The sequence below is a fragment of the Argopecten irradians genome, chromosome 3 (assembly GCF_041381155.1).
Source record: "Argopecten irradians isolate NY chromosome 3, Ai_NY, whole genome shotgun sequence".
Classification (NCBI taxonomy): domain Eukaryota; kingdom Metazoa; phylum Mollusca; class Bivalvia; order Pectinida; family Pectinidae; genus Argopecten; species Argopecten irradians.
The window spans coordinates 7048923-7063537 of record NC_091136.1 but is presented as its reverse complement, the minus strand read 5'-3'; the positions used below and the strand labels follow the sequence as shown (position 1 = coordinate 7063537).

At 35.1% G+C, this 14615-nt stretch overlaps 2 protein-coding genes across 2 annotated transcripts in view; both read left to right on the top strand.

Moving 5' to 3' along the window:
* The window catches only part of LOC138317182 (uncharacterized), a 30644-nt gene extending 23785 nt beyond the window's left edge, over positions 1-6859 (top strand). The window contains exons 21-24 of the mRNA XM_069258735.1: positions 21-136; positions 370-406; positions 3391-4415; positions 4911-6859. Coding sequence (XP_069114836.1) covers positions 21-136; positions 370-406; positions 3391-4415; positions 4911-5848 — 2116 coding nt within the window. The 3' untranslated portion in view covers positions 5849-6859. The remainder of the gene's footprint in view (positions 1-20; positions 137-369; positions 407-3390; positions 4416-4910) is intronic.
* Positions 6860-10307: 3448 nt separating this feature from the next.
* Positions 10308-14615, top strand: part of LOC138317434 (uncharacterized) — a 33563-nt gene continuing 29255 nt past the window's right edge. The window contains exons 1-3 of the mRNA XM_069259103.1: positions 10308-10387; positions 12935-13051; positions 13797-13896. Coding sequence (XP_069115204.1) covers positions 10314-10387; positions 12935-13051; positions 13797-13896 — 291 coding nt within the window. The 5' untranslated portion in view covers positions 10308-10313. The remainder of the gene's footprint in view (positions 10388-12934; positions 13052-13796; positions 13897-14615) is intronic.

Genomic DNA, 14615 nt, shown 5'->3' with positions numbered 1-14615 from the left:
GAACTACTATAATTTTGCAGTGGTTTGGAGTACTGGATACAATGTGCAGCTTGTGACAGGAAAGCGATACAAGTTTTGAGTGATTTAACAACATGTAATAGTACATTTGATGATGAAGATAGACCTCTATGGAATGGTACGTAGTATTAGCAAAACCAATATATTTCTAACTACATATGTACCTTATCTGTTTGCTTTTGACCATTTTCTTCATATAAAGGTATTTGACTTCGTCAATTAATTCCCAGGATATTGTATTTTGATTTTTCTTTTTATTTGCCATTTACTTTTTGTATTTGAATGTTTTTACTGTCAAAAAGACAGCTTCCATATCCTTAAATGAATCCTTTATCTTGATACTTGTTGCAGATTCATTGCATACAACTTCCTCGATGCCGAAAGATAGGTAAGTTCATGCACCGATATATATATATTTACACAGAGAGTAAACTTTGTCTTTTCAATAAACACCTTGAGAGTGCAATATATCTAGTAGCGCAATATTAGAGAAATTCAAAGTTTATAAATGAATATTGAATATCATATGTAAATGCTTTTTGTACCCATGTAAAATATCTTCAAAAATGAAAAAAAAAAAAAAAATGAAAAAAAAAAAAAAAGTTCATGCACCGTATAATGATCGTTGGCAAACTGTTTGAATATGGTTGATCAGTAACCGAGATGCAGACATTTTAAGGTTGTAGACTCAAAATATTACCCGTATATTTTGCCGTAATATATGTAACTATTGATGTCACTATCTTTTAATTTCATTTGGGTATGAAAGAAACTACCTGGTATAATCTTTGCCCTTAACTCCATCTGACATTTTTCAAAAATGTCCCATTATGAAATAACAAAAAAAGTCTTTTGTGAATAAATAAAAAATATGGCATGTATTGAAGAAGAAAAATCAAGTTCGGCGCTCTCAAAGTCAAAATATAAAATTACTCCCGCCAGTTTTTTCATTTTATAAAACATTTGACCTTTGACCCTTGACTCCACCATATGGTCGAAAAAAATTTCACCATCATTTTTTCAAAGAGGGTGGCCTACTGAACATTTTGATCTCTGTGACAATTCACTCAGGCTAATTCTTTTACATAACCAAGAAGCAAAATATAGCATAAATTTATTGTACTACATTTCTTATGAAACATATAACGTAAAACATTGTCAAATTCCACCACATTGTTAAGTATTTTAATTAATATCGTTGAAATATCAAATCGTTGATCAATACGATTAAGCAGGTACAATATGGACGCTGTTATTTACAGTACTCATATCCGAGCCAAAGCCACGCACGTTAAACAAATAAACTACATAAACACTGAGAAGGAGATAAAATGATTTTTAGACAAGACAATTCATCTAATAAGGCAAACATACTACTGTCAGAGCGATTTGAGCAGTTTTAGACAACAGTTTCATTACTCTACGAGCAAGGGACAGGGTTCGGCATACAAGAAGTTTGACAACAATGTGTAATGACGGACAGCAAGCGATTTTGAACATCTACACACATGACACCACCATGGGCTTTTTAGGCATATCACAGTAAAACCGACTGATCTAATTTCCATTAGAACTCTTTTTCCGATATATGTACAAATGTTAATGTTCTCTTCGACGGAATTGTCCCTTTAATATGTTGTAATGCATCTTCTTGCAAAGATTTTTTGTAAAATTGTTTTCCAAATTATCATCAAAATGTGTCATATTAGAATATTTCTTTACAGGAAAAACATTAATCGTTTTAAGTAAATCCGCCTTATAAATAAAACTCTAAGCAAAATGTTCCATGATATGTGTATTGTTTATCGAATGTGATACATACATATCAATGTCTTTTCAAGACAACATTCTTCCTTTCCGAATTAATTTTTGGAGGCAAGGAGATAAAAATATGCGTAATTACCACACAAACATTCCTCAGAAAAAAAGATAAAATAATCACAATTGTGAAGAGCAATTGTTACAGAAAACAACGTAATAACAAGAGGCCCATGGACCTTAACGGTCACCTGAGTTCGGATATGGAAAGACATATAAACAATTCATGTTAGCCAAGCAGGCTCTTTATTTATCAATTTGATCTTTAAGCACCGACCCCCTGACCCCTTCACCATTTGCATAGGAGACATTCAGACCTTTTAATCTATGAAAAGTATTTGATTCTACCACATCTGCTATTGGAGAAGAAGATTTTTTAATTCGTTATTTGTATAACATTTCGCGTTATTGAGCGAAAATATCGCGTTCTTTTACCCTAGACTTTGGCGTGAAACTATCGCGTTATTACGCGAAACATACATAATACGTACATATATGTACCATGGTTAGCACACATTTTGTAGCAATAAGGAAATAATCCACAAATTTTAAATCAAACGGTTAATTATATTATCAATGTTGTAAACACGTGTGCATTTGTTGAGGCCAATATAATTTTATTTATGGTGTTATACCACCCTGATTTACCTAATCGGAGGTCATAAATTCATATGCATATTAACTGAATCAAGGGCCTCTAATTTATATATTAGATAAGAAATTCTCATGAAAATGTCTGTAGGATTATTTGAGGTGCGTGTTACTATCAAGAGAAATGGTGACCATAGGACGCTACCCTGATGAACTCAACGTTTTTGGACAGTTGTGTTCAAAAGCCAAATACCGATGCGACGTCACAACACTAATATTCAGATGATATATCTAAAAATACATCCTATAAGATGCTTCTATTGCTAAAAAATTAATATATTTGAATTTTCAACAATCGCATGCAACATTTAAATAAAATGAATTATACATCAATGGATCTATTGGGAAGTATAGATACACATGGGGGTTATTTTACGTTACGTAATCAGATTTTATCCTAAATTGGACGTGAAAATGATGTGGATGCACGAGAGTCTAATGTAGCTACGCGCCTGAAAGCTATTAAAAGCAAATCATCAATAAAGCGGTATCTAAAGCGATTACAATTAACATGAAAGTAACAGTTTTCTGATTTAAACGATATTTCAAGATTTGTTTTCAGTGAACATCTGCATTCTGGACAACGTCATGGGTATAGATGACAAAGTTCTTGCTTGTCCATAATAAATGAGGCTTTCAAAATCATAACGTGGCTTCCGAGGGATCAAACAATGTATATAGCAATTTTCGCGATATAACGCGTAAGTTTCGCGTAATAATGCCAACGTTTCACATATTAACGCCAAAGCTTCTCGTAAAAACGCCATAGTTTCACAAATAATGCCAAAGTTGTTTTCTTTTATCAAAATGACCCCAATCGGCATTCATAGTTATATGTGTTATTTTCACGAACAAAACTGTTTTCGTATCTTAATATAATTATGATTTATTTTCAATTTACAGCCCTTCACTACCTACAGATCATATTGACCTAACACCAACTACAAGACAAGTTACGTCACGTCTATATCCTGACCAACATACTGTAACATACCCTACAGCACCGAGCGTTCCTGTGTCATCGCCTGATAGTCGAACATCACCCTCAATAACGGAACCAATAACAGAAAGTACAATAGCAACAACATCACAGAGTCGCTTAGAACTGACTATATCATCGGAACCAACGAATAGAGACACAACTTCGAGTTCTCCAACAACATCTCCCGATAGTCCACCAGTTTCCGCAGCAACGGATTCACCTAATATGCATTCGAGTGAGCCAACAAATAAAGACACAAAATTGAGTTCTACAGCAACGTCACCTGATAGTCGACCAGTTTCCACAGCAACGGATTCGCCTAATATATATACGAATGAGCCAACGCGTAGTGACACAACATTGAGTTCTATAGCAACATCACCCGATAGTCGACCAGTTTCCACAGTAACGGATTCAACTTATACACATACGAATGAGCCAACGCAAAGAGACACAACATTGACTTACACAGCAACATCAACCAATAGTCGACCAGTTTCCACTGCAACGGATTCGCCTAATATAGACACAAATGTAACAACGCAAAGAGCCAAAACATCGAGTTCAACAGAAACATCTTCCGATAGTCGAACAGTTTCCCAAGCAACGGATTCACCTAATATGCATTCGAATGAGCCAACAAATAGAGACACAAAATTGAGTTCTACAGCAACGTCACCTGATAGTCGACCAGTTTCCACAGCAACGGATTTACCTAATATATATACGAATGAGCCAACGCGTAGGGACACAACATTGAGTTCTATAGCAACATCACCCGATAGTCGACCAGTTTCCACAGTAACGGATTCAACTTATACACATACGAATGAGCCAACGCAAAGAGACACAACATTGACTTACACAGCAACATCAACCAATAGTCGACCAGTTTCCACAGCAACGGATTCGCCGAATGAGCCAACGGATAGAGACACAACATTGAGTTCTACAGCAACGTCACCTGATAATCGACAGTTTCCACAGCAACGGATTTACCTAATATATATACGAATGAGCCAACGGATAGAGACACAACATTGAGTTCTACAGCAACATCAACCAATAGTCAACCAGTTTCCACAGCAACGGATTCACCTAGTATGCATTCGAATGAGTAGAGACACAAATGAGTTCTACAGCAACGTCACCTGATAATCGACCAGTTTCCACAGCAACGGATTTACCTAATATATATATCGAATGAGCCAACGGATAGAGACACAACATTGAGTTCTACAGCAACATCAACCAATAGTCAACCAGTTTCCACAGCAACGGATTTACCTAATATACATACAAATGAGCCAACGCTTAGAGACACAACATTGAGTTTTACAGCAACATCACCCGATAGTCGACCAGTTTCAACAGTAGCGGATTCAACTAATATACATATGAATGAGCCAACGCTTAGAGACACAACATTGAGTTACATCAGCAACATCAACCAATAGTCGACCAGTTTCCACAGCAACGGATTCGCCTAATAAAGACACAAATGAACCAACGCAAAGTGCCACAACATCGAGTTCAACAGTAACATCTTCCGATAGTCGAACAGTCTCCCAAGCAACGGATGCGCCTAACATAGACACAAATGAGCCAACGCGTATAGTCACGACATCAAGACCTACAACAGCATCTTCCAGTAGTCGACCACATTCCACAGCAACGGATTCGCCTAATATAGACACAAATGTACCAACGCAAAGAGCCACAACATCGAGTACAACAGCAACATCTTCCAATAGTCGATCAGTTTCCACAGCAACGGGTGCGCCTAATATACATACGAATGCGCAAACGAGTAGAGACACAACATTGAGTTCTTCAGCAACATCACCCGATAGTCAAACAGTTTCCACAACAACGAATTCGCCTATCATAAATACAAATGAACCAACGGGTAGAGACACAGCATCGAGTTCAATCGTAACAGCAACTAGCAGTGTACCACAAAATACGGCAACGAACACAAATGCAGACACAACATCGATTTCTAAATCAACAACATCTATATCTTCAATGACAGAATCTTCAACTTTTTCAATCACCAATAAATCTACTATCCAAACGACTTCGATAATAACTTCAAATCAAGACACAACAACTTCTATCCAAAATTCAGCAACCTCCACTACAACTGTATTGGATCCACCAACGTCAGTAAAGTCAACAACGACTGTACACTCTGTTGTGAACACCACGCCGTCGTTAACCGCAAACACAAGACGCAGTGCTGAGGATATCGCTGTCGAACAATCGTCTATTGCGGCGGGTTGGAACAATGGATCTGTTTATTCGTGTATGCCATCCCTGTCTTTGCTCCTTGGTTCATTGATGTATTGTATTTGTCTGTTTTTCGGGGCTTATTAGATAACGTTAACATCAAACATTTATATGAAGTCAGGGAAGCGTTGGTCCGTATATAGTCATCGCAACATTGCTGTGGCGTTTCAAATGATTCATGATTTAGATGTATACCATTGATTCAATATTCGTAATTATTTTCTTCTTATTGAGTAAATTACTATGTTTATCACGGAGACCTTAAATGGAAAAAAAATGTTAGTATCATATATATTGTACAAGCTATAATAGAGTCTTAAATAGAATGTTTTGGCCAGGGTAAGAAAGACTCGAGTCAACAATACAGCTATGTTTAAACACAGTGACCACGTATATTTTTTATCCTGCAACATTCATTCAAAACACGCACATTTAAGCTGAAAGATTGCAACATTGTTTCAAATATGTCCGGGTTTTTTTCAAACAATATTTCGCCTCGGAAGTAGGTCAGTCGAATCGGCGCACGTACTTACATAAAATACATTTGTTTTCCGTCTGTGCCGAATACAACACGTATCTAATTGCTAGGCGTATCATGGCAACACCAATGCTGGTTGCAGGATAAAAAATTTATGCTTACCCATGAATAATCTTATTCTCCACTATGACGAGACATTGTTTGTCTGAATACATCTACTTTACTTACATTACTAGTATTACATAACGTTTTAATGTGTTGTTGTGATGATGGTGATCTCAATAACATGATTATTTGTTTATTTGTTCAACAAATATATTTTTAACAAAACTGTTCTCCTGGATTGTTTTTTTTTCTCGGAGTTGTCTCGTCTATCGCCAGTTTTAACGCATTAAACGATACTTTTTTAAAAGTACTATGCATGTTAATAATCAAATTATTTGTATTAAAGTTGTATTGCTGCTAATTTTACTTTAACGATATGTAACTTAAACATTTGATATTTAAACATTGAAATGTAACTTGATGATTTAGCTCCCCAAAAGCATATGTCGGCCTATAAGAGAGCCGAAATCTAGGAATCATATATTCCTGGTTTTGAATAAAGCGCCTTCAATCACCGCCATGTTCAGTGACTTCGGATTCCGAATCGTATCACGTGACTGACGTTCGACACGACCTGCACGTGGTGAGCCAGATAACTAGCGTAAGCGCACATGTGTTTGTTTACGTTTTCCTTCTGGCTTATATGAGCAAATCATGCTGGTATATATGTCCACATATAGAGTATTTGAAACATCCAATTTACACATTACCGTAAAATATTCCAGTGCTGCAACTTTATAAAAAGATAGGGTAAAATTAGAAAGTTTAAAACTCAGGCAGACGGAGAAAATATGTATAACACTTAAACAGTTTTCACTATGACAAAAAGAGCGAAAGTTATAGACCATATAACTTTAAACATTTCACTAATTATGCCATACTTTGTCTCATTGCTTTTATAGCTCAGATTAGTTTCTAGAAAAACCTGACACACATATACTGATTGAGATAGATATCTGTTCTATCTTTAAATGTTTTATATAGCAGATTTTGTCTTATGAATGATCAAACTGTACCATACTAAGTACAATCAAGAGAAAAAGGCGTATACATAACTTGACTAACTCAAAGATACACAATTCTAGTTTGGTTCAAATTGTAGTAAATTAACGTAACGAATCCAGGAGAAAAAAAAAAAGAGAAAATATCTCAATTATTTCTATTGCAAAATATGTTTTTTTTTAATATTTTTATGCCAATGTTTGTTTAGCATATCACCACGGCGTAGAAGTAACTCTGGTATATAAGAATGAATGTCCACTGCAATTCTGGATTCGCCATACGTCAATTTATGAATTACCACAAGAAATATTCAACTATACTTATCATGAAACTGCGACTCACGGGTAAAATACAACAATCATTCTGTGATATTAAAATTTATTATCTGTGATATGTTAGGTAAATATGTCTGGGTTTTTTATTATTATTTTATTTTATCATACTTTGATTCTCTTTGTTTCTTGTTTCATGGCCATTTATACAATTTCATAATCATGTAATAGATTACATTGAATTATTTCTGTACGAAATATCTTATCATTCTAACTGAATATACTTCAGTTCATTGCTAAAGGACACCGATATTTTTTTTATATATTTTTTTTTTCACAAATGAAAAAGTTTTATTGTTGTATTTCTATGCAATATTTTATTGATGAATTTGTTTTAAACCTCCTAAGCGACAAGATACAATGTATAGACACGACGTTAATATAATTTCATTTATAACTTTTGACACAGTGTTGTTTTCTTTTTAAAGCTAAATGCGCTCAACAATTTTACACTCCCTGTATCTACTATAAACACTAGTAAGCATGGGGTAGTAATAACATGTAGGTGACAAAATATCTTAGGTATCGATTGTTACGTCATCATTTTGGGAGCGCAATTCACGTCTTTTTCTTCGAAAAGTATGACGTTACGCTCGCATACACATGACGTTACAATCAAATTACCAACCCCAAGGGCAGATAACTCTGCAATATGCAAATACAGAATAATCCGTACGCGAACTTTTAATCCACGTAATGCAAAATATCACTTACATGTACATTGTATGTAAACAGAGGGTAGTACTATAGTAACTTATTGCCCTGGTTGTTAGTGATAAAAAGGAACTATACTTCTGTCGGCTCTTGCAATATTAGGGCCTATACAAATATTGACTTTTTGTAGGTCATTACGAGAAATTGTTAAACCTGAGAAAGGTGATATTCCCCGAGGCCGAAAAAGTCAATAATTGTTTTGTTATATGAAACGTTAACGTTACAATGATACAGATTTTGCCACTTGGAACATTTTTAGGCAAGGACATCGCAATGTCTATATAGGCTAGATCTAAACAAACAAAAAAAAAACAATAAAATCTTCATCCATGTATCCTCAGTAGGTACTTTTAGTATTTCTGCTGTACTTCTTCACAATATAACTTTCGAACATATAGCTACATTTAAAATGTGTTAAAACATCTTTCCTAATCCTACCTCACTGTTGTCTGCCATGTTGTATTTGGCTATTGACCGATGATCGGCAATGCTCTATTTTGATTGGTCAAAATTGTGGAAGAGACAGGGAATTCCCTGTGTCTATTTATAGCCAGGTTACCGGATTTGTAATGTCAACCTCTGAACAGGTGTTCATCGGATTCAGGTTGACAAATTGCATTTTGTCAAGACCTGACCGAGCGGTCTAGACCAATCAGAAAACGGCAAAACTCACAGTCATATAACAAATTATAGTTGTCTCATTTAGGTAAGAATAGCCTACGAAGAAAGTGATCGAATTAATAACTATTTAAACACTTGAGACGGTATTAACTGATTAATTCTTGATTAAAAAGACAAATTCAATTTGGTCTTCAAAACATCCTTCAAAAAGGCCAACAGACCAATTTTGAGCAACAAATGTTATCCCAGCTAGTGAAAGTAAAATGTTTTACTTTTAAAGACTATATAATAAACAAGATTTCGCCAAAATTAGTATGAATGGTATGTTGCTAATAACCATTTCTTATCTTAAAAATCCAACAAAAGCATGTTTGACTGTAGCAAGGATATAATTATGCGATTTTAATGTTGTCGTACTTTTCCCCTGTGTTGATATCAACTTATGTTTTTGGCAATCTGTACTGTCCTTATAATCTTGTCATAAAGTAATTTTCTAGTAGATCTACATTTGTATCTCATGATAACCATTTAAGTTTATATTTGGCTTCAAAGTTGGCCAATTAAGGAAATATCGCCATTTCTATGATTTTTAGGGGATCAAGAAAAACACTTTCCTAAAGTTTTATTTGTGTCGATTTTATTTCTTCTATAAAACAATGTAAGATCTGTATGAAAAAAAAACAAAAACAAATTCTGTTGCAATCATTTTTGGGTAACGTACAGCATCTCTTTACTGGACTACTGGAGCTGTGAATAAATGGAAACCAATAAAATATTCTCGGAGCAACAAATAACACACGGAACCCAGACCATCTAGGCGTCAACATCAATGAAGATACATTTGTACATGTACGAGAGAAGGGATCGTGCTGGGATCCAACGATCTAAATAAATCTATCAAAATCTTACCTACCCTAATTTCCATAGCATTAGGTCCTACTAAGTTAGAGAAATCTGACATTTTCCTGAAAATAAAAGATACATCAATCGATTGACCAAAGCGGTCATCAAATAAGGTAACCATTGTTTGATGATGAGCTTGAAGACCAAAATATCAAACATGCATGACGATCCTGTCTGTTCGGTCAACATTGAGCTGTTCGATCGATATCCTGTTTGTCGCCGTAGGAAAGGCTTCGGTTTGAATTAAAATTAGAAATACCATATTATTACGTATAGCTGTCGAATTAAACATTTTTTATGAAATAAATGTAGTTTTATGATTTTTAAACATAAAATTCAGATATTTTTTTTTATTATTATTTTTTGGGGGGTCAATTTACTGCGGGCCTAAAACAAGATGTCAGCCTTCAGACGACTGGCATGTCAGTTCCTAACATATCGCCGTCCACCGGCGTGTTCTTATATTGTCAGGTAGGTTCATCACTGGAAACAACAAGGACGTGGTTATATTTACTTCTGTTTCTTAATTTCAGCTCGAGAAGCAATACATATTGATAGAGAGCACTGTCCGCTCCTGTTCATTAGGAAGGTCAGAGGCCTATCGTTATGAAATGACGCCGAAAATGTGTATCTTTTGCGTTTGGTGTTTGTTTTAGTCTGTTAGTATTACTGTAGAGTAAATGCAAAGAATAAAAGTTATATATGTCGCTATAAATGACTTATGACAAGTAACAAGTAATGGGACTTTTTATCTTATCAACAGATTAATGTGGTGAAAAGTGGTCTCTCCTGCACCCTAGCTGTTGTTGTTGCGGAAAAGATCAGTCAGAATTAGGTGATATCTTTTCCGCTACAACAGTTGCTATCCTGCACCCTAGCCCAAGATACTCAGACCCTGACACCAGACTTAGGCCGTTTTCGATTATACGGTTTGACTGGTTAGACCTAGTTGTTTGTTTATTAACTTAAGACGGACCTGGTGATTTTATATAGTTTTCACAGCCCTATATCAAAAACTGCAGGTCCGTCAGGTTTTACACTTGAAATAATTACTTTAACCAACGGTTGAGCTGGTTGTTTCCGAATAAACAAAAACGGCCTGAGATGTCTGGTGACTGGTGAAGGGCCAAAGCGCACTACTACATAAAAAGGTGGAACTCGCCTGTAACACCAATTGCTATTAGACCAGGTCATCTCCAATTCAGCCTGACGAGAAAGCGTCATTTACCTTGGTTGTTTCAATTACAAATGAATAATTAATTATCTACCTAAATACATGTATAGACATCAAGATTAGAGGCGATTTTCATACTATGGGAAAATAGCGATGGTGTAGAGGAAAATTTAAAGCTGCAGCGAAGAAACTACTGTATTGATAAAATAATATGACTGAAGGCAAGGCCTTAATGGTTGCAGCAAGATGTTTCAGTAACCATTGATTATACAGCGCTAGTACAATGTTAAAAAGTGATATTATGGAAATAACGGAGCCAAATTTTCTGTTTATTTTTTATTCATATATTCCCACTCTATCCTTGTCTCAAAAACTTCCTTTGGGAAGGAAACTCCCATTAGAGAAAGGAGATATTTTATTAAGGTAAAATATATTCTGTTTTCGGTCAGCTGATTATATTGGAAGGTGGTCTAAATCACTTGAACATTAAATCACTTGAACATTTGCAAATAAGGGTTAGCATTGAGCATTGTCCTGATGAAGATTATACGTTTGTCAGGCCATAAGAGCGTTTGAAACGCTTGATTATATAATGAGCTTACTTCAGAGGCATCATATCCAAGGTGATTACCCATGATTCCACTCCCCATATGTATAAAAAAAATGGTGGCCGCAAACTGAAGCTGTCAGTGTGTGGGATTTGATTTTGATGATTGAGTTTTTTCTTATATTTTCATGTTTGTGTTATCTTAGAAGTGCTTAGCACTTTGTGCCTGCATGGGGGCCATGATAAAATGGAAGGCTTTGAGTAGTTTTTTCAGATTGGCAACTGCGCCATTTTTACAATCGGCAGATGTACCTCTATGTGCTTAGGGGGTGCTTAGGGTTTTTTAGATAAACTTTTGAATAGTTAAATATAGCAGAATAACTTTGAAATGTTATAAAAAGTTAAGTAATTTTCAGATGGTTTGAGTACGATTTTGTATAGAGGAAATAATATTTTAATATATACAATAATAAAACAAAAGGTACTTCCGGTTTTTAATGTCTGATTTTCGAAAAACCAGGTAAAATTGTCGATTTTCATGCTTTCAAATATCATATTAAATAACATCAATTGGAAAAACTGGTCACATCAAACCATGATATAATGTTTAAACTTTGTATTGATGCAAAAAAAAATATCATGTTTCAAAGAATGCACTTAAAAGTAGTTAGCCAAGGGAAAATGCCTATTAACCGGAGGTCCCTCTACCTGTCAACAAAGACAAAGAAGGAGTTTCCAATCTCTATGTATATATGTCTCTGATTTTTTTAAAAGACCAAGGTAATAAAGTGATGCTTCTTGTCAGTCTGAATAGGAGATTACCTGGCCTGATACCAAACAGTGTTCGCGAGTTCCACCTTTTCATGTAGTAGTGCGCTCTTGCCCTACACCAGACATCTATCTGTCATAATGATTATGTGTATATATGTCTGGTGTGATCAGGGCCAGAGTATCTCGGGCTACCTGCACCCTAGCTACTGTTGTAGTCAGAAGGTGATATCTTTTCTGCTACAACAGTAGCTACCTGCACCACAGCATTGCCTGACACTATAGATGGGTTTGGACGACTCGTCCCATAAATGTGTAATAATTAGAGCTGTTAATTTTCATGTATCACATCGCGATATATCATGATTGTGTAAAGGAGACAATGATATTGTTATTATGTACTACCATCCATCACTCAATTAGAATGCTCTGCTCAGATGTAATTGACATAATGCAATTTAGAAACCATTCTCAATTACAACTTATTCAATGGTCTCTTTAATCCTATTTTCATTTTATTTTTTTCAAGCGTACAGAGAATCAATGTCTCTTACAATGGCTCTTTGCGTACATTATCAACGTCCAGTAAATGCTTTTGTGTCAGTGATGAAGAAGATTCGAGAAAGAATCCTGAACGCATCAAAAAGTAAGTACCATACTTATATTCATATTAGCGCTGGAACGGTTAGAAAAAAATCAACCAGTTAACCGGATCAGATTAACCGAACCGTAACCAGATAACTGACATATAAGCTTTAGCTCTATTTTAGTAACGTTACAGCTGTACATCATTGCCACAAATTTGCCATACTTAGTCTGGATTCCATAATAATTGCTGAAATCTTTCAGAGAACAATCAGTACTATGAATTAGATTTATTTAGTTTTTTTAATAAAACCAGAAATGTGACAATGAATGGAAATACTGTAAACACTTTGAATGGTAGAGTATTTCCTGTACATGGTTTCTTACAATGGTAGAGTATTTCCTGTACATGGTTTCTTACAATGGTAGAGTATTTCCTGTACATGGTTACTTACAATGGTAGAGTATTTCCTGTACATGGTTTCTTACAATGGTAGAGTATTTCCTGTACATGGTTTCTTACAATGGTAGAGTATTTCCTGTACATGGTTTCTTACAATGGTAGAGTATTTCCTGTACATGGTTTCTTACAATGGTAGAATATTTCCTGTACATGGTTTCTTTTACACAGCGCATGGCAGTTACGCACATCACACATGGAACCTATTTATAGATAACTAGTGAAACCAATTCATTTTAGTAACAACCCAGTTTCCGATACATTGTTGTCATAACACTTTGAAATTTCATGACACATTATCCCGTCACATTATCAGACATTGAAATTTCTTTTTTCATATTCTAAGATTCACAGAAAGTGTGCCGATTGGAGATTTAGTTCAGAATGAAATAGTTTCCTATGTAATTGGTAAAGGAGGAATCCGGATTCGACAAACACAGAAAAAGGTAGGTGGCCTATCTCGCAGATCTGTTAGTAGAGTTTTCAAAAACAAAACATTTTCTATGATTTTACAATTCCAGATAACCATCACTGACAGATTGTCTGCAGCTTATAATACGTATAGAATCCTTGAAAATTCATATGCAGTATGCAGTACTAACATTAAAGTGAACAGTCGGGCAAGGATGGCTAAAGTTGGTGAAAATGGTGTGAATGTATCCAGTATTATTTCTTATGAAATAGAAAAATAAAATCTCTCGTCAAAATCTGTCTGCGTACGAAAAAATTAATTTAAAGTATGGGAATTCTAAAACGTCCTCCCGGCTCACTAACGTCTGTGGTTACATTTCCATGCGCCTCCAAAAGGCCTCACTTTCACATGAGACTTTCAACTTTTCGAATTTTTTTTGACTTTCAGTATGAGATATCGCATACGTATATTTTAGCAAAACTTATTTTTTTATTCTGAATAGAAAACAAACTTCCTTAATATAAAGTCATTTTCAGACGTCGTGAACTTTGCGTGAAAGCAGCCAATCTAAAACTATCAAATTGTGTCATTTCTGCAAGACAAAGGTTTTGTTCGAGTATCAAAGTAGAACGTCCCGGCAGTCTTTATTTTCAGACATGTTATTAAAATCAGAAGCAGAACGTATTTGTATATTAACATTCAATGAAGTCTAAATTGTAGAGAAACTTTTGTACTTGTGTTATTTGTGTTTTT